The sequence below is a fragment of the Saccopteryx bilineata genome, chromosome 7 (genome assembly GCF_036850765.1).
Source record: "Saccopteryx bilineata isolate mSacBil1 chromosome 7, mSacBil1_pri_phased_curated, whole genome shotgun sequence".
In the NCBI taxonomy this organism is placed as follows: domain Eukaryota; kingdom Metazoa; phylum Chordata; class Mammalia; order Chiroptera; family Emballonuridae; genus Saccopteryx; species Saccopteryx bilineata.
This window is the reverse complement of record NC_089496.1, coordinates 85,274,993-85,295,584: the sequence shown is the minus strand read 5'-3', so window position 1 is coordinate 85,295,584 and position 20,592 is coordinate 85,274,993. Positions and strand designations below refer to the sequence as shown.

At 49.5% G+C, this 20,592-nt stretch overlaps 1 protein-coding gene and 1 non-coding gene across 2 annotated transcripts; one reads left to right on the top strand and one right to left on the bottom strand.

Annotated features, from left to right (window-relative positions):
- Nucleotides 1-3,414: 3,414 nt before the first annotated feature.
- On the bottom strand, nucleotides 3,415-8,282 carry MARVELD1 (MARVEL domain containing 1). Its single transcript, XM_066239780.1, has 2 exons — nucleotides 6,161-8,282; nucleotides 3,415-4,246 (listed from the first exon to the last, which is right to left on the bottom strand). The coding sequence occupies exon 1, from the start codon at nucleotides 8,125-8,127 to the stop codon at nucleotides 7,606-7,608; it is 522 nt and encodes a 173-aa protein (XP_066095877.1). The 5' UTR covers nucleotides 8,128-8,282; the 3' UTR covers nucleotides 3,415-4,246; nucleotides 6,161-7,605.
- A 9,810-nt stretch (nucleotides 8,283-18,092) lies between these two features.
- TRNAV-GAC (transfer RNA valine (anticodon GAC)) lies at nucleotides 18,093-18,168 on the top strand. Its single transcript has one exon. It is a non-coding gene; the product is annotated as a tRNA-Val (tRNA).
- The last annotated feature ends 2,424 nt before the right edge of the window (nucleotides 18,169-20,592 follow it).

Here is a 20,592-nt window from a genome sequence, read left to right as displayed (position 1 = left end):
CTATTTATATGGACATTTAGGAAAGGGAGAGTATATTATCATATTTATCGAACACATAGAAAGGGTTAGAACTATACTATTGTTAATAACAAAGAGCAAGTTGTGGAAGAGTCCGGACGTGCATGCGTAAATGTGTGTGCGCATCCATGTACATTTGATTCGTTATAAAAATTAAGAAAGGAGAGTTAATAGTTAACGATGGTTTATTTCTAGGGCATGAGATTAGGGTGATCAAGTGTCTCTTCTTACTTTGTATGCTTCTGAATGGTTTTTTTTTTTTAATTTTTATTTTTTTTTAAGATTTTATTTATTCATTATAGAGAGGGGAGAGAGAGAGAGAGAGAAGGGGGGAGGAGCAAGGAGCATCAACTCCCATATGTGCCTTGACCACGCAAGCCCAGGGTTTTGAACCGGCAACCTCAGCATTTCCAGGTTGACTCTTTATCCACTGCGCCACCACAGGTCAGGCTGAATGGTTTAATTTTTTAAATGGGTATATATTGCTATTATATTTTAATGGATCTATACTGGTATTTATTTTACACATAACTCCTGTAACAAATAAAATGACTAAAACATAGTGTTAACCTGACCTTTCCCTCTTATATCCCTTCTCTTTCCTTTTACCCCTGAAAACATGGGTGTTTTAGCTCTCCTCTCACCATGGACCACGCCACACCACCCCTAGAAGAGAAGGAAAGAGAATTGACATAAATGAGCAAATCTCTTGGGTTCCCCAGACTCAAACGGGCTCAATGATGTCCCTGAGGAGTAGTATCTTATTTCAACGAGTCCCCAGCATTAAACAAGAAATGTTAGATCAGACCATTCCTGAACACCTGCTCTCCAGGTGGAAAAACCAAACTCACCTAGACTTCAGAGACTGACAGAGGACCACAAGGGTTTAGCAACCAGCAGCCGAGGGTAGCGAGAGAACATCTACCTTCCAGTCCCAGTCCTGCCACTGTGTGACCATGGTGTGTGACCATGGATAAGGCCCTTCTCCTCTCTGGGGCTCCCCATACAGTGCTCCTCTCATTGACCACTAATGAAAGAGGTGCCTCTTCCGGAAGTGTGGCGGGGGCGGATAAATGGTCTCAGGGGCCCACATGCGGCCCACGGGCCGGGCCGTAGTTTGGGGATGCCTGCCTAAGACAAACCACTAGGACTGTTGACAAGATCATGTAAGGTAATGCTAGTAGAAGCACATTTTCTTCTACAGAGACAGAGAGAGGAATAGATAGTGACAGACAGACAGGAAGGGAGATGAGAAGCATCAATTCATTGTGGCGCCTTAGTTGTTCATTGATTGCTTTCTCATATGTGCCTTGATGGGGGGGGGTGCTACAGTAGACTGAGTGACCCCTTGCTCAAGCCAGTGACCTTGGGCTTAAGCTGGTGAGCTGTGCTCAAGCCAGATGAGCCTGCACTCAAGCCAGCGACCTTGGGGTTTTGAACCTGGGTCCTCCACATCCCAGTCCGACGCTCTATCCACTGCGCCACCGCCTGGTCAGGCAGAAGCACATTTTTAATTGCAAAATAGTTCACTAAATTACAGTACAACAGGGGACTAACCAGCCTTTGCATAAAGGAAAGCTACTTTTCATTTTGAGTAAAATTCATAATTTTTTTTTCCTTTTTTTATTATTATTATTTTTTTGTATTTTTCTGAAGTTGGAAACGGGGAGGCAGTCAGACAGACTCCCGCATGCGCCCGACCGGGATCCACCCGGCACACCCACCAGGGGGCGATGCTCTGCCCATCTGGGGCGTTGCTCTGTTGTATCCAGAGTCATTCTAAGCGCCTGAGGCAGAGGCCACAGAGCCATCCCCAGCGCCCGTCAATTTTGCTCCAATGGAGTCTTGGCTGCGGGAGGGGGAGAGACAGAGAGGAAGGAGTGGAGAAGCAGATGGGCGCTTCTCCTGTGTGCCCTGGCCGGGAATCGAACCCAGGACTCCTGCACGCCAGGCCGACGCTCTACCACTGAGCCAACCGGCCAGGGCCTAAAATTCATGATTAGATGCAGAGAGAAAAAGGGAATAAGGGAGGTTTCTTGGGAGCTGGTGGCATTTTTGTCCACCCTGGAAATCCAAACCATGAGGAGGAGGGTGTGTGTTTTGCACATTGGGGAGGGTGCTTTGTGAGAGTGGGTGTGAAGTACATACAGCATCAAATCCCTGCCTGGAGCTGTTTAAATCCTGTGTCCTGGTGGCAGACTTCAGGCCCAGGGCAGCAGGGAAGAGCCAGCAAGGAAGCCTGTTAACTGCACTCCCACCGACCTTTTTTTTTTATTGGTTTAGGGATAGAGAGAGAAAAAGTGGGGGGAGAAGCAGGAAGCATCAACTCATAGTTGCTTCCTGTACGTGCCTTGACTGGGCAAGCGCAGGATTTTGAATCGGTGACCTAAACATTCCAGGTTGACGCTTTATCCACTGCGCCACCACCACAGGTCAGGCCCACCCTTTCAAGAGCACCTGAGTCAACAAGCTGTGGCTAGAAGCAAGGGGGGTGGGTTGGGAGGGGAACCAGGTGAGGTGTGCCCAGGAGCTAACACCAGAGCAGGCACAGTTCTCCGCAGAAAAGAACCAAGACCCCATCCCGTCCCTACTCAGCTATGTGACATTAGGCAAGTTGCCGTCCACCCTGGGATTCATCTCCCCTTTTGTAAAATGAGGGTGTTGAGCAACAGGACCCTTCTCGCTCCAGGACCACGGTCATTCTGCATCTGCCCATCAGGCAATGGAGCTTCCCAAACAGAGGGCCCATTGAGAGCTGGGAAAGGAGTCCCTGGAATTCCTGTTGGCCTCAGTCAAGGACACACACGGGCAGTTTATTACCCTCTAGTTCAGGGGTCTCAAACTCAACTCAGCATGTGGGCCGCAGAGCAAGTTCACAGCCGTTCGGCGGGCCGCACTAGGTCTACAAAAGGCAACTGTTATGCAACACTTTTCAGTGTCACAAAACGACCAGAAACTGTAGTTCACATCACAACTGCTGTTAACTAAGCTAATATCTAGTTAGGATGCTAGAGAAATGAAAAATACAAGTAGGCCCCTAGGCTTACTTAATTTTATCCAAAATATTTTGAACTTCGTGGATTAGTCTGCGGGCCGCACAAAATTGTTCGGCGGGCCGCAAGTTTGAGACCCCTGCTCTAGTTCTTGTGTCCAGCCCTAAATGCACTGGAAATTTGTGAATTCCTTTTTTTTTTCCCTTCCAAAAGCAAAGAGGGCGCCGGGGCCGCTGACAACAGGGCCGTGTGGCATAATGAGAAGATGGAGGCAGGCTGGGGGACCTGGCACAGAGGGTTACTGCAGGGGGCCAGGAGAGAAGACATACATACACCAAGATCAGACAAATTAAACTTTATTCAGAAAAGCCTATTAGTAATCACCACTGAACTCTTAATGAGGCACATTGGTCCCTTCTCCCTACTGGCCCTGACCCCTCCCACTCCCACCCTTTCTTCTGTCCTTTGTAGAACACTGGAAAAATTCTCTCCTGGGTCTGCAAATGGTCCCTAGACTCTAGGCTGGAAGCAGCCCAGTCATCTTGGGCTAGATTGAGTCCTGGATTCCAGAGAGAGAAGCCAATGAGACTGCCTCCAGTATCCAACAGCTCCGGGCCAGGTCAGGCAGCCATTCCTATGGCACAGGGCCTCAGGGGGGAGGAAGGGATGGGTGTGGGGCCATCTTACACATCCTTCTCACATCTGGAGAAGCAGCTGGAGGCCAAGCAGAAGGCACATCTAGAAGAGCCAGTGAACACTGGAATGTTTCAGGCACATCTGGAGGAATAAGGTACCGTGAAGGCCAAGGAGAAATCTGCGCCTGAGTAAGGTCACCTGACCACACACAGAGCACCATGGGCTGGGTGTGCTAAGAAGACATCCTCAGGGGCCTGGATCTGAGCTGAGGTTGCAGCTTAGATGGTGGTCTAAGAAAGGAGAAAAGGAACAAAAGCTGGAGCCAAAACCCAATGTTTAGGGTCCACAGACACAGAACTCAGTTCCAGGTGTTTGGAATCAAGTCACAGCAGAAAAAGAACCAGGATTTCTCTTATGTTGAGGCAAAATGAATCTTCGCCCATCTCGGGTCTTCCATTGGATGGTGTTGATGGGAAGCCGCTGGGCAGAGGTCGTCCCCTCTTCCCACTGTGAAACCCTGTGCTGAGACAGGCTGGAATGGGATCTTCCGTCCAAGGAAGCAGGTCCTGGGATCTCCATGGCCCCTGCAGCGTGGGAACCTGCAACAACAAAAAAACAAAATTACTGGGTTTCAGAAGCATTCCCAAGTATCCCAGAAAAGCCCGCCCCCAGGCTCTGGCTGGCACCAGCAGTCGGAGCTGAGGGACCAGTACCCCTGCCAGCAGCACGCCAGCCCGGCTGAGACAGCGAAGGGCTCAGTGTCCTGGGATTTCCCAGAGGAGAAAAAAACAAAGATAACCACAATTTTTAAAATTATTATTATTATTTATTTTTATTATTTTTTTACAGAGACAGAGAGAGAGTCAGAGAGAGGGATAGATAGGGACAGACAGACAAGAACGGAGAGAGATGAAAGGCATCAATCATCAGTTTTTCGTTGCGACACCTTAGTTGTTCATTGATTGCTCTCTCATATGTGCCTTGACTGTGGGCCTTCAGCAGACCGAGTAACTGCTTGCTCATGCCAGCGACCGTGGGTCCAAGCTGGTGAGCTTTTTGCTCAAGCCAGATGAGCCCACGCTCAAGCTGACGACCTCGGGGTCTCGAACCTGGGTCCTCTGCATCCCAGTTTGATGCTCTATCCACTGCGCCACCGCCTGGTCAGGCGATAACCACAATTTTAATAGGTACAAGGCTTAGTTTCGCTAAATGAAAAGTCCTGGATATGGATGGTTATGATGGTTGCACAACAATACGAACGTACTTAATGTCACTGAACTGTACACTCAGAAATGGCTAATAAATGGCTAATATTGTTATGTATGTTTCACAGCATAAATGATTTTTTCAACAACCATGTTAATAGTATCTCACATGTATTGACCCCTACTATGTATAGTATAGCCTGGTCCTGAAGAGGCCAAACTGCCAGCGTTTGTTTGTTTTTTCCCCAATTCATTTTAGAGAGAGGTGAGAGAGAGAGAGAAGGGGGGAGGAACAGAAAGCATCAACTCCCATATGCCCGGAACTGGCGACCTCAGCGTTCCAGGTTGATGCTTTATCCATTGTGCTACCACAGGTCAGGCCAAACTGGTAAGAGTTCAAATCCTAGTTCTATCCTTCACCAGCTGGGAGCCTCTGGGCAAGTTACTCAACCTCTCTGTGACTCATTTTCCTCATATGGAATAAAGAAATAATAATAGAAGCGCCCCATACGGTTGTTGAGAGGAGCAGTACCAGGCACACAGAGAGCTAGAGAAATGATATGGTGACTGTGTAAAACTTACATAAGTGCGCCCCCCCCCCGCAGATCTCCACAACTACAACAGAAAAATCTAATACCTCTCTCTCCACCAAAGCCTTTAAAACATGCTGACCAAGATACTTTCTGGACTACCCTATTCTAGTTTCCAATCTAGAAAGCAGGGAATATTCTCAAAGAGCAGACCTTTGAAGGATTTAGCAAAAAGGTTGAATTGTGGTTATTAATGTCACCTCTCCAACTTGGTCTCGGAAGAAAAACCCTCTAACTTTTAGAAAAGGAGGAACTCTACATTTTTATTCAAAGGCCTATGCCCCCCCCCACAAAAAAAAAAAAACAACCAATTAGGCCCTGGCCGGTTGGCTCAGCGGTAGAGCGTCGGCCTGGCGTGCGGGGAACCAGGGTTCGATTCCCGGCCAGGGCACATAGGAGAAGCGCCCATTTGTTTCTCCACCCCCAACACCTCCTTCCTCTCTGTCTCTCTCTTCCCCTCCCACAGCCAAGGCTCCATTGGAGCAAAGATGGCCCGGGCGCTGGGGATGGCTCCTTGGCCTCTGCCCCAGGCGCTGGAGTGGCTCTGGTCGCGGCAGAGCGACGCCCCGGAGGGGCAGAGCATCGCCCCCTGGTGGGCAGAGCGTGGCCCCTGGTGGGCGTGCCGGGTGGATCCCGGTGGGGCACATGCGGGAGTCTGTCTGACTGTCTCTCCCTGTTTCCAGCTTCAGAAAAATAAAAAAAACAATTAGTGTCATACCTTACAAAGGCTGGGCCAGCAGTTCACCCCAGCTCCAGACAGCTTTCTCCTCTTGTTGGTGAGTGACCACTGTCACGGTCAATGCCAGGATCTCTTACAGGTGTTATTCCTCTGACAGGAAAACCATCAGGATGCCTCTGGCTTCATTTCCCAAACAGTGTAAAGGACAGTTCAAATCCACCAGTTCCCAGGCCTCTCGCTGGCCCGTCAGGAGCAACTCTTTTCCCTCATGGGCTAGGTTCTCCCTCTACTAAAGTCCCTGGGAAAGAGGGAGAACCTCTAATCTTCAGACAGACCAATGAGTCGATCTTCGACCATAGCCGATGAGTTGGGCCCCCTATGTAGAAATGAGGTGTGGGGGGAAATATGGGGGATCGAAAATGGAAACTTAAGGTGGCAAAATCTGATCCAGGCCCAGAAGTGGTCAACACTACTGTCTTGTTTCACAGCAGGACTTCCCAAAGCCTTTGATATGCTAGTGACTCTTCCCAGAAGGGTGGATAGCACCTTTGACAAAACCACTTGGCCTGGTGAGCCAGGATCCCAGGGAACACCAATGTTTTAATGTAAACAGCGCTAGACTGGGAGTTGGTAGACAGGGTTCTAAAGTTATTCTGGCTTTTTTTTATGAGAAAACTTTAGGGCTCCTTCTGTAAAATTGAATGGGGCTCCGCCTAACATTCCCTGGTGGTCGTGTGGGGATCCCGAATGCAAAAAGATACTGGAAGGTGAGAGTGGAGAAGCCTGTGAGAGGAAGGCTGGGAAGCTAGAGTGCGTTTGGGCCTCCATGAACCGCGAGGACAAAGGCGAGCAGGCAGGGGCAAGAATACAGCCCACAGGCCCTTACCATCCATCCTCACCCCAAGACAGCAAAGCACCGAGGGATGGGCCAGGAAGGACTGCGCAGGGCGTCCACAAAAATCCCAAACTAAAACCAAACTCGTCGCTCATCCCAGGACCAGTGGAGGCCTGTCCGTGACTTCATGCCTGCCTTTTACAACGCTCAAGGCTGAAAGAGGGGCCAGAGAAAGGGAGTGTTCTTCCCACCGCGGGGCGGCAGGAAGGGAGCAGGGGCGCAGCCAGAAGACTTCTATCAATTTGGGAGCCTCTCCCGAATCTACGCGGCGCATGTGTACGTCTCGCTCTCAGCAGGGAACGAGAAGAGGAACCACGAAGTCTCGCCAGCGGAGGGCCAGTCTGAGGGTGCGCGTCCGCCCTGCGGATGTAGCCCTGCAGTCCCTGGAGACGGCGCATCCCGCGCAGTGGTCCGGCCTCTGGGCTGGGGCGCTGCCGTCGGGCGGGGACTGCGGGTTAGGGTGCCTGGGCGAGGCGGCGGCGGCGGGAACGCAGAGCAAGGGAAGGTGCCAGGGCGCACAGGCGCGGGGCGGCAGAACGGGCTGGGGCGGTGGTCTCCTTAGGGTCCCCCGCCCCGCAGCGGGGCGTCCTCACGCCACCTCCTGCTCGCCCTGGTAGCGGCGGCAGCAGCCGTAGAGAGCCGAGAGCAGGTAGAGGCCCAGGCAGAGGCCGCCGCAGACGGCGGCCGCCAGGAAGGCGTGGTAGGCGCAGGGCATCTGGTAATTCTTGAGGTTGCAGTAGCTGTGCTTCTGCGTCTGGTCGATCATGATGGCTGTCGCGGCGCCATACAGCGCAGCCGCCAGCAGGTCGTGCGCCACGTTGACCACGAGCCAGCGCGAGCCCAACACGGGCACCAGCTCGTGCTTGCCCAGGAGCGTGAGAAAATAGAGAGCCAGGGTCAGCAGCCAGAAGAGCACGGACACGAAGAGCGCGAAGTGCACGGGACCCTGGTACCTGCTGGTGGCGATAGTGATCCAGAAGGAGGCGCCGGCCAGCAGCTGCAGCAGCCGCAGCACGCCCAGTGGGCCGCGCAGGAAGGCCCGCTGCAGGCGCACCGCACCGCGGGCCGCGCGCGCCTGGGGCGGCGGCTGGCGCGGGGGTGGCGGGAGCATGGCCCGCGGGCGCGGTGGCGGCGGCGGCGGCGCCCCTAGTAGCGGAATGGCGACGCCTTGCTCGGGGGGGCGGCCCAGCCGACGTGCCCGCTGCTCCCGCCGCGGCCTCCTCTCTCCCTCCTAATCCTCGGCTCTTTCTCCTGCTCCCACCCTTCCTCCCCTCTCTCCTCCCCCAAGCCCTCCTCTCTTTCTCTCTCCACCCCTGCTACCCGCCCTTTCCCTTTCTCTCCTCGGTCTCCACCCCCACTCACTCCTCGCGGCTTCCTGCCATCTTTCGTTTGGCCTCGCTCACCACCCTGGAGCCACCCTTTCCCGTCGGCGGCAGACTCTCTGCTCCGGTCCCTTACTTCTCAGGTCAGGACGGAAGGCATCCGCACCCCCCAGCCAACCGCGGGCCTTCCGCTATATCCAGCTTGGGCGAAGTTTGCCACATCTGGGGCCGCCCTGCCTCCCTTGCTCGGGTCCACCCTTGGAAGGGAAACCTGTCTTCTGGAGCGTTCCTCCAGTATCTGGCTGAGCCCCGTTCGTTCTCCTTCCTCCTATTTTAGCGCCCATCAAGGCCTCCGGACCTTCTTTGGCGCAGGAAGAGAGCAGTGATGGTCTCGAATTGACAGCTGTTCTCACCTGGTCGTCTGGAGTATCCAGCCAGTGCCCACCTCAAACTTAGCCTTTTCAAAGCTGAGCTCAGACTTTGTCTCAGTTCTCCAAGTTCTCCATGTCACAGAAAGACACCATCACCCACCAGAGAGACCCCACTGACCCTATCGTTTGCCACAAAGCGAAGTCCCATTACTTTTTTGCAACCCTTCTTGCTATGAAGTCTTTCCTAGATTAAAAATATGCTACCCAGTAAATACAACCAGAACACACACCCAGGTCCAAGAGACAGCAGAGTCCATGTGCTTAACGACTAGGCAAAAAGGCCTGTAATGGGGTCTACTGGTGCCTTATATTATTATTACTATGCTTTACATATATTCTTTTTTTGTTTAAAGATTTTATTTATTGATTTTAGAGAGAGAGAGAGGGGAGTGGAGTGAGGGGGAGAGGGAGGAATGGGAAACATCAGCTCCTAGTTGCTTCCCATATGTGTTTTGACCAGGCAAGCCTAGGGTTTTGAACCAGTGACCACAGTATTCCAGGTCTATGCTTTATCCACTGAGCCACCACAGGTCAGGCTGCTTTAAATATATCCTTATTTGAGCCTCAAAACAAATTAGGTAAAAACAAAGACAAAAAAACCACAACAACCACCATCACCCAGGTGATATATATGATTGGTTTGCCTGTTTACTCAGGAGGAAAACGAAGCCTAGGGGGTTTAAAACCACAAAAGTGGCCCCTTCTGCAGGTCTTTTTCTCTTTCCTTTGATCCAAACTTTGTGTGCTGTGGCATCTTTCTAAAACACAGACCTGGTTGTTTATTGCACCGCTTCCTCCACAAACCACAGGATAAGGTCCTATCTCTTCCATGGGCATATTTCACAATCTGGCCCCAACCGACTTCCAATTTTCTGATTTTCCACTTCCTTTTTTTGCCTATGATCCCACCTGGCATGTTAACCCTATCAAATGTTTAAAGTTTCCCAAAAAAGCTCCACCTGGTCAAGGCACATATGGGAGTTGATGCTTCCAGCTCCTCCCCCCCCTTCTCTCTCTCTGTCTCTCCTCTCTAAAAAATGAATAAATAAATAAAAAAAGCTCCAAATGCCCTTATTCCCAGACCACCTTGGCTGAAACACTCCTACTTATCCTTCAGTGCCCAGTTTAAATGCTCCTCCTTTTGGTCCAGCCTCTCAGACTGTTGATTGCTGGATCTTCTGAGCGCCCACTTGGAAGTATTATCCTTGACAGTAGCTTTGAACTGGCTACACTGCAACCACTGGTTATCACTCTTTTCCATCCTTCCCTGTGGCTAGCACATAGGAGACTCAGTAAAAGGTCAGTGGAGTGGATGACTGAATGGCTGCAGATAAAGCAATAGGCTTGAGAAGGCCCTCTCACCCTGGGGACTGCATGTATCAAAGCCACAGCTAGCCTGACCAGGCGGTGGCGCAGTGGATAGAGCATCGGACTGGGATGCAGAGGACCCGGGTTCGAGACTCTGAGGTCGCCAGCTTGAGCGCGGACTCATCTGGTTTGAGCAAAGCTCACCAGCTTGGACCCAAGGTCGCTGGCTTGAGCAAGGGGTTACTCAGTCTGCTGTAGCCCCACGGTCAAGGCACATATGAGAAAGCAATCAATGAACAACTAAGGTGTCACAACGAAAAACTAATGATTGATGATTCTCATCTCTCTCCCTTCCTGTCTGTCTGTCCTTATTTGTCCCTCTCTCTGACTCTCTCTCTGTCCCTGTAAAAAATAAAAAAGATTAAAAATTAAAAAAAATTAAAAAAAAAAAAGCCACAGCTAATCCTATGCTGCAGGACTAGGCCCTCATCTCTTGGTCAAGGGATGAGTCTGTGACCTCTGGCCTGGCTGAATAGGTCTGTCCCTCTGAATAGTCTGTGACCTCTTCCAGCAGCCTGGCTCCCCTTAGGGGAGAAAAATTATGTGGCTTCTCAGGGAACAAATGTCTGTCACTGCCAAAACAGCCCCACCTACAGGTACTGAGCAAGCCCTGAATGCATATTTTAAATAAACATGGTGATGTATATAGCACTCATATCTACATGTAAGGCATCATGAGGCTCTGGGTGTAGGCCCTGGAGGCAGACTGCTTTATTACTCCCTAGTGCTGGGACTTCTTTGCGCCTCAGTTTTCTCATCTGTGAAATGATTTCTGTAAATAGATATTAAGTATGTGTTCAGTTCTGGGCGCCATTTTAGGAGCTAAGGATACATAATATATGTATATGTGATCATTATGAATTGAATGCTTACTGTACACGGGGCACTATGATGAGCCCTTTATATTCATTGTTCTACCTAATTCTGTAGCAGCTCTATAAAAGTACTGTTGTTAGCTCTGATTTACTGATGGGGAAACCAGGGCTTGGAGGGTCAAAGATGTTGACCATGTTTACAGAGCTGATGGGAGACAATTTAAACAGGAGCCCGGGTATGGCTGAATCCAGGTCCATATCCAGCGTTCTATATACTTTCCTATATTTTGTTATCAATTGCTCTTACAGGAACCCAGAAATATTAAGTGATTTGCCAAAATAACACTACCAGTAAGTGTCAGTGTGGGGACTCAAACCTGGGTGGATTGACCTCAATTTCAAGGTTCTTCCCTTAGCATCCCTTAGCAGCCCCTGCTGGGACATCCTCGGTGCCCTCAGGGTGCCAGTCCTTTTTTTTTTTTTTTTTTTTTTTGGATTTTTCTGAAGTTGGAAACAGGGAGGCAGTCAGACAAATTCCCGCATGTGCCCGACTGGGATCCACCCGGCATGCCCACCAGGGGGCAATGCTCTGCCCATCTGGGGCGTCACTCGGTTGCAACCAGAGCCATTCTAGCTCCTGAGGCAGAGGCCACAGAGCCATCCTCAGCTCCCGGGCCAACTTTGCTCCAATGGAGCCTTGGCTGCAGGAGGGGAAGAGAGAGACAGAGAGGAAGGAGAGGGGGAGGGGTGGAGAAGCAGATGGGCGCTTCCCCTGTGTGCCCTGGCCGGGAATCGAACCCGGGACTCCTGCACGCCAGGCCGACGCTCTACCACTGAGCCAACCGGCCAGGGCTACCAGTCTTAAGAAGGGCTGGGGACTGAATCTGGGTGCTGGACTGATGACAAACTCTCTTTGTGAGCGGGGAATTTAACCGAACATTTACAGAAGAGAGCCCTTGTCTCTTCTAAAAAAGGCATCTGAAAAGTTGAGGTGGGGCGCCTCCTCGTGGGCATAGACCTTCAGCTTCACCAGCCAAGTCCTACTCCTTACAAGGAAGTCAATGCAGTGGCTTTGGGGAGATATTTTTAGCCTCTGGAATCCTGAAGACATTCCAAGGGGCGGTCCAACAAACTCTCTGCAAAAGCATAACCATGCACAAAGATCTTGGTTCCTCCAACTCAACAAATATGGTCTAAACACCTGCTGGATGTGAAAACTCTGGCCGTAGAATGCAGGCAGGGGACCAACTGCCCTTGAAGTGTTTGCACTTTGCTGGTAGGGGAGGGGCAGTTATGGACACAACAGAGAGGGGTAGGTGAGAACTATAAGGAAAATACAAAAGGGAAGGAGAAAATGTAAATGTGTGTGATAGGAGGGCTGGAGAAAGCCGCAAGAATGAAGTGTCATTTGAGAATGGATAGAATTTTGACAAGCAGAGATGAGGGATGGGTGTGACTGGGTGAGGCAGTCCACCACGGCCTCTGAGCATCCCTGGATATTCTCCCTGGGTATGCCAAGAATGCAGGGCCATGACTGCTCTTTCCCCAGCCATTTCTCAGTGTAGTGTTTGCAGCCAAGAACTTTGAGCGACAGGAAACATCTCCCAGACAAAGAGCAGGCTTCCTTGCTGCTTACCATGAGTAGTTTTGGTAGAGGGGACAGTGGTCATTTTCCCGAGGCTGGTACTCCTCAGCTACGATGCAGACACCCTGCATGTCTAACATCACCTGGCCCCTCTGTAGTTCTCCCCTGAAACTTGGGAACAAGGGGAAGAGATGCGACAATGATGTGATGCTCATGCTGCTTGCTGTGGGAAGAGTGGGAAGGAAGTCCTTTCTCTCTGGCTCAGCAAGCCTGTGTCTTCATCCAGCATTTAAAAAACAATAGCAGTCTAGCTTCTTATCGTGTAAGTAGTGTAAAGTTCAGCCCCTCGTGAGTGTTCTAAGGAGAGGGAACAGTGTGAGCAAAAGTAGGGCTTAGTAGGTTACTGAGGGAACAAGGAGCAGTGATGCTTGATGGATACTCAAAGCTCCAATGCCCAGAGGGGATGGCAGCTTGTAACAAGGAGGAACATTTGCCAACCCTAAGATCCCATGATCAGCTCTGGCTGTGCAGTCAATTCCCTCTGTCTTCAGTCTCTGGGCAACTAGATGTACTGCATATATGGACTTAACTCACAATGGTTTAACACCTGTTATGTGCCAGGCCCTGAGCTGGCACTCGACACAAATCAATTAATAGCAGAGGCAAAATGCATAGTGAGAAAGATGGGTGCCCTAACCCACAGAATCTTGCCTTGAATCTTATTGTTAAATTATTAAGTATTTCTTGAATCCCTACTACATGCCTATAATTATGTGCCTGACCTGGAAGAGTCCTTAAAGATCATTTTTCTTGGCCCTGGCCGGTTGGCTCAGCGGTGGAGCGTCAGCCTGGCATGCGGGGGACCCGGGTTCGATTCCCGGCCAGGGCACATAGGAGGGGCGCCCATCTGCTTCTCCACACACACCCCCTCCTTCCTCTCTGTCTCTCTCTTCCCCTCCTGTAGCCAAGGCTCCATTGGAGCAAAGATGGCCCGGGCGCTGGGGATGGCTCCTTGGCCTCTGCCTCAGGCGCTAGAGTGGCTCTGGTCGCGGCAGAGCGACGCCCGGGAAGGGCAGAGCATCGCCCCTGGTGGGCGTGCCGGGTGGATCCCGGTCGGGCACATGCGGGAGTCTGTCTGACTGTCTCTCCCCATTTCCAGCTTCAGAGGAATGCAAAAAAAAAAAAAAAGATCACTTGTCTCAGGTTTCTCATTTTAGGGAGGGGTTAACTGAGGCCAGAGAAGGTAAGTGACTTGTTTCAAGTCACACAGCTGGTTAATGATGTGAGTGCCAAGTTTGCAACTGAGGTCTCCTGACTCAACCCAGTGTTCACTCTGGGACACCACACTGGGACAGCACCCAGACAGGAAGTTCCCTGCAGCTACAGGGCATGGGGCTCTGGGCAGGAGCTCTGTGAGTCAAACCAGCACGCAAACTCTTATCTGTGGGCCGAGTGGCTCATGCCAGTAGGCCTGTTCCCAAGGTGGCTCCCACAGGCTGTGGGAACAGAGGCCGCTGGGGTGGGATTTTGAATGGCTCTTGAGCTTGTTAATCCAGCCCCCAAGGAATACCTGGCCTTTCCAGGGCCATAAAGCACTTCTGGACAAAGGCAAAGGCCATGCAATGGGCCTGGACAAGTGGTGAAGGCATGTTACTATAGAAGAGCTCAACCCTCAGGCCCCAGGAGAAGTTGGTCCGGACAGACTGGGAGCCACAGGCACCTCCTGAGGCTTATGTGGATCTTGTGCAAAGCCACCCAGCATGCTGGCAAGCAAAGCTAGGCCCCTAAGATTAAGTAACTAACGATGGGTGACCAAGATAGGTGCCCCTGAGACCATGTCATTAAGTGGCTGCCCAAGAGGTGCTCAAGGTTATCTCTGGAGGGAACCTGTGATGGGTATGTTCATACCCCAGCCGACCACAGTGCTGAGGGAAAGGAGGGGCCTCACCAATGAGTATGGACAACCTGGGCCAGGGTGGATTGAGTCCATCACAGCACTCCGCCAGTTAGCCTTGGATAAAGGTGGCAGTGGCTCAGTAGTAATAACTAACATTGCAGAGCGCTCACCATGCCGGGCGCCATGCTAGGTACTTTCCACACTTGTTTCACTTACTTTTCACAATAGCCTTATGAGATAGGTGCTATTAAAGCCATCTCCTCTTTAAAATGAGGAAACTGAGAAACAGAGAGGTTATGCGACTTATCTAACATCACATTTCTGATGGAGAATAAAATTCAAATATTTGACTTCTGAATCCAGGCTTTTAATCACTGTGTATTTTTGGGATGTCAGCCTTAGTCTGAGAGGCAAGACATAAGAGGACTGTACCTTAGTGGCAACAAAGAAAATGGTCCCAATTTTGTGGAGACGGTTAGCAGGTAGGGGGCCAGGCAAGAGGCCCCGAGAGTGGGTGTGGCTGTTACAGGCCTCAAGCTCTGCTTGTAGTGAGCTTGACTGTGTATGCTGTTTCCATTTCTCCTTCTGCTATTTAAGGTGCCCTGGAAAAGGGGACCTGTTCCCCTTAACTTGGCACCACACCCACAGCTGGAGCTTTAAAGCAGAAGGTGTGGACTCCAAGGGCTGGGCTGGAGCCCAGAACCTCCATCAAATGATGTTCTGTGTTGGGTGTTTAACCTGCCTCACCTTCTTAGCCTTTGCAACAAGTTTATGAGATAAGTAGTTCATTATCTCCACTTGACAGCTGAGGAAAAGGAAATTTAGACAGATTAAGTTAGGAACTAAATTTAGATTTCCAGACTACTCGACAGCTGCTTTAGAGTCCCTGAGTCAGCTTTAACAGCGAACTTTCCCCAAAAGTCCAGTCTCACAATAGACTCTTTACAAGACATTGTCCACTCAACTCACACAGCAAAAGCAAATGTGGTCTCCCTTCCACTACTGCTTGGTTTTCCAACCTCCCATTACCACTGGAGCCTCTTAAAGATGTGGTGAATCATGGAGATTTTCCCAACTCTAGTTTTTCCTCCACTGCCAAGAAATGCCCCCCTCCCCAACCTAGACGGGTAGAATAGGACACTGCCACAGTTCAAAGTGATCAAAGGTTCACAGAAGCCACTGGAAACTTAAGATAACCTTGCCCTGACCCATCAGGAAGATGCCAAAATAGCCAGCATCATGGCATTCAGGAATCAAGAGAGGCAACGAGAACCTTCAGTGGAGTTGAAATGCTTTGGGAAGCCTGCCTCTCCCATGGCAGACTTCTCCCATCCACAATTCCTATGGGAGTGGAGGCTCTAGATACAGATGGTATATTTATAATATAAGGCCCCTACCCCTTCTCCACTGCTGACCCAAGCTGGGCCTATCAGATTCCTTCTTCTAGAATTTGACTGAATGGAGCTAGTGCCGGGTAACCAAAGCCAGGGCACTAGGCAAATTTGTGGGGAGTAGAAATTCAGGGTAGGCAGAGGAAGCTGGTCTGAGGAGAAAAGAAGAAGGCCAACTAGAAGTAGGAGAATAAAAGTAATCAGTCAGAAGAAGCTAGTTTGCAGAAGAATGGGTTCTCCAGAGGAACAGAATTGTGATAGATAGATGATAGATAGATAGATAGATAGATAGATAGATAGATAGATAGATAGATGATAGATAGATGATAAATAGAATAGATGATAGATAGAATAGATTTATATAAGAAATTGGCTCATGTATTTATTGAGGCTGACAAGTCTCAAGATCTCCAGTCAGCAAGCTGGAGTCCCAGGAGACCCAGTGGTGTAGTTTAGTTCTCAAGGCAGCAGGCTCAAGACCTATGAAAAGTTGATGTTTTAGTTTGAATCTGAAGGCAAGAAAAAAAACCAATGTCCAAGTTCATAAATCAGGAAGGAGAACTTCCCTCTTACTCATGGGAGGAGCAGCATTTTTGTTCTATTTAGGTCTTCAACTGATTGGATGAGGCCCACCCACATTAGGGAGGGCAATCTGCTTTACTTGGTCTACCAATTCAGATGTTAATATCATCCAAAAACACTCTCATAGGCACACCCAGAATAATGTTTAACCACATATCTGGGAGCCCCATAGCCCAGTCAAGTTAACACCTAAAATTAACCATCACAACCAATTATGCAGAAACAAGAGATGATGAAAGCTGCCTATAACTTGCTCCATGTTATTCAGCAGGACTTCATTTCTGTGAACTTGAAAGGGGCTAGGAAAGGTAAGGGGTTAACCTTAAACAATGTATCTTATATAATTTGCTTTTGCCTTTTTTCTAAGAATACTTGACTAAGAAATTGTTTTGTAGAATTAGATGATGTGATCCATCACTCATAAGATCTGGGAGTAGCCCAGATGTCCTGATATCAATCAAGAGACCTCTGGGACAGAACAACCTGAGTGGACAATCTGAAGGGACATATGTCAAAGTCTTTGAAGACAATCCTGAGAAAAGTTTACCACCTCCATTCTTGCTTGGTTAATCATATATGTTTATGATTTTAACTGTTACTAACCACCCTAAAATCACTATAAAAGGCCCAGCTTGGAAAGAGATGTTAGGGCAGATTTTGGATCTGAAGCCCTCTGCCTTCTCAGCTTGCTGGCCATCTGATTAAAAGCACATTATCATGATTCAATCCTTATCTCTGCATATTGGTTTGTTGTGACAGGCAACCTGAGAACCAGTGTTTTCTTGTTACAAACTCACTGTTGATTTATACTAACCTTCTCTCCATTTTTTTGAGAGGAGACTGTGAGACAGACTCCCACATATGCCCTGACTGGGATCCACCTGGCAACCTCTGTCTGGGGCCAATGCTCGAGTACTGAGCTATTTTTACCACCTGAGGCTGACACCTTCAGATCAACCAAACTATCCTCAATGTCTAGGGCCATGATAGAACCAATCAAGTCACTGACTACAGGACGGGAAGAGGAGGGGAGAGAGAAGCAGATGGTCACTTCTCCTGTGTGCCTTGACCAGTAATCAAATCTGAGACGTCCATACACCAGGCCAATCCTCTATCCACTGAGCCACCAGCCAGGGCCCCCTCTCCACTTCTTTACTTGAGCTAACTCCAACACAATTCTCGTTCTTATAACGGCATTGTAATGAAGCAAGTAGGGTTTGGAGCCTAACTACTGGGGGCTGAATCCTAGTTTCATTCTGTGGTATTTTTTTGTTTGTTTTGTTTTGTTTTTTAATGGCTACAAATTCTTTGACTCCCCTTCTATCAAGAAGTCGGGTCTATGGCCTCTTCCCTTGAATCTGGGCAGGTAGTGAGTTGATTGTAACTAACGAAATGGAAGAAACAACACTGTATAACTTCTAAGTTCTGACAAAAAGGGCAATACAGCTTCTTCCCTGTTCACTAGAGTTCATAATTGTAGCCCTGAGCTGCCATGGAGGAAGTAGGGCTACTCTGAGGTCACCATCTCCAGGTCACACTGAGAAGCCACTGAGACACTCCAGTCAGCAGTTCTAGCCTTCAGATTTTCCTAGACTAGGCACCAGGCATATCAAAATTCATCTTTCAAATGATTCCAGCCTCCAGCTGTCTAGTCAACCTCAGCATTCAAGACTTCCAGCTGAAGGGCCCTGGCCAGTTGGCTCAGCGGTAGAGCGTCGGCCTGACGTGCGGGGGACCCGGGTTCGATTCCCGGCCAGGGCACACAGGAGAAGCGCCCATTTGCTTCTCCACTCCACCACCTCCTTCCTCTCTGTCTCTCTCTTCCCCTCCCGCAGCCGATGCTCTACTGGAGCAAAGATGTCCTGGCCGCTGGGGATGGCTCCTCGGCCTCTGCCCCAGGCGCTAGAGTGGCTCTGGTCACGACAGAGCAACGCCCCGGAGGGGCAGAGCATCGCCCCCTGGTGGGCAGAGCGTCGCCCCCTGTTGGACGTGCTGGGTGGATCCCAGTTGGGCGCATGCGGGAGTCTGTCTATCTCTCCCCATTTCTGGCTTCAGAAAAATACAGAAAAAAAATAATAATAAAAATAAAAAAAAATTCATCTTTCAAATGATTCCAGCCCCCAGCTGTCTAGTCAACCTCAGCATTCAAGACTTCCAGCTGAAATGCTGGCATTGTGGAGCAGAGACAAGCCACTCCCATGTGCTCTGAGTTTCTGTGAATCAATCATGTTTTTTTAATTTTCTGTATTTTATGATGTTTTATAATATATTGGGACCTTGCAGATCCAGGGAGGGACTGTCCCTTCTAGGGTTAGGTAATTCCTGGAGCTAGCAAATAACTTGCAGGCAAACACACCTTTGACATGTATACCAACCAAGCCTGAGCACAAACTCTAAACCACTTCCTTTACACTCCAATGGCTCTTACCCTTCAGGCGACAATATTCCTCTGCCCTGATCATTCCAGGGCCAGGTATCAGACAACTAGACACAATTTCTATGCCCCAGAACAGGCGTCCCCAAACTACAGCCCGCGGGCAGCATGCAGCCCCCTGAGCCATTTATCCGGCCCCCCACCGCACTTCCAGAAGGGCCACCTCTTTCATTGGTGGTCAGTGAGAGGAGCACTGTATGTGGCGGCCCTCCAACGGTCTGAGGGACAGTGAACTGGCCTTCTGTGTAAAAAGTTTGGGGACCCCTGCCCCAGAACCTACTGGAATTATTCAAACTAGCCAATCTTAAACCTGTCTAGCCTACTTACTTTGCCTGGGCTGTTTCTTTTCACAAAAACTAGTTAAAATCAGGCCCATGTTTTCTCTGTTCCTATTGCCTCCTTACTGACCCTGGTGCTTTCTCAAGTGACCCTGTGTGGCATGGCAAGGTCCTTTCCTCTTGGGAACTGTAACAAATGATCTTTTCAATGGCAGTCGGATGTGAGGGCGATCTGGCTGCGACATCTGTCACCCCATTGATCGCCAGGGTTGATTCAATGGCATTCATCTCCTGATATGTTGGCCTTACTCTTCCCGAATAAAACCAAAATTCTGAGTACATTTTGAAACATCCTGAGCCACAGAATCTGTGAGCATAATACAATGGTCTTATGCTGCTCAATTTGGGGCTGATTTGTTATGCAGCCGTTGTAACTGAACACCTATGATATCCTTCCAATCTCTTAACCTCAGTTTCATCATTGGTATAATGAGATTAATAGCAATGGCACTGTCTCAGAAGGCTGTTGCAGTATTAAATGTGATATAAAGTGCTTAGAGTTCAATACATGTCAGCTTTATGATCAATATTGTTTTCTAGAAGAGTTTGACACCCAGCTCACTGGGTCTCAATGCATCCCTGATTGCAAGATAGAACGCTGCTCTCATTTGAAGTTCCTCATCCTTCTTCACCATCCTGCCAATCTTACCATTTTCCACTGTATCAGTCAGAGTCCAAACAGGAGACAAAAGCCACTCATGAATTAGAACAGGGACACTTCAATATAAGGAATTATTTACTATAATGGGTGATTAGAGTGCCAAGGGATTAGGTAATAAGAAGTTAAAGAACAGAACTCTAAAGAATACAAGAAATGAATATATAAGGAGTAGCCACTACCCCTAGAGCTGAGACAGACCCCTAAAGAAGAGCTCTTTAACCCTCACCCCTTACTAGGGCCAGGATTCAGACCTCATTTTAGAGAGGGCACGGCTGTGGCTCCCTGGATGACAAAGAAGTCACTATAGTGTTGTGCTGATAGATCTTGCTGGAAATCAGCTATCTGGAATGTTGCGAGAAACCATTCATAAGATGCTACTGCGTGTACCTCAAAGGTTACTGCAAGGTCACTCAAGGGGTCAAGGGGGCAGCAAGGGAAGCTGCTAGCCACTGTGTGTTGCTGGCTGCCATGTGCTATAGGACCCAGGTGCTGAAGAAGCTGCCCACACTGCAGAAGCCTGGAACCTGGGAAGCCACGTGTGCTCCCAGGAGTGGGCACTGGAGAAGCAAGCTGCAGGAGCCTGGTGAGAGGAGCACAGCAGAAACAAAGGAAGAAACTCTTTTCTCCCACTGTGTTTTAGCAGCTCCCTCTACTGACAAAGCTGAGCATTGTGCCAGATAGAAAAGGTGAAATATTTATAGACTTGCTCCAGTATCAAAGAGATAATGAGCCTTATCTGTGGTGGCGCAGTG

Bases quoted from the DNA above. Each gene is read 5' to 3' on its own strand.
- MARVELD1 (XM_066239780.1), bottom strand. From the start codon at position 8,127: ATGCTCCCGCCACCCCCGCGCCAGCCGCCGCCCCAGGCGCGCGCGGCC.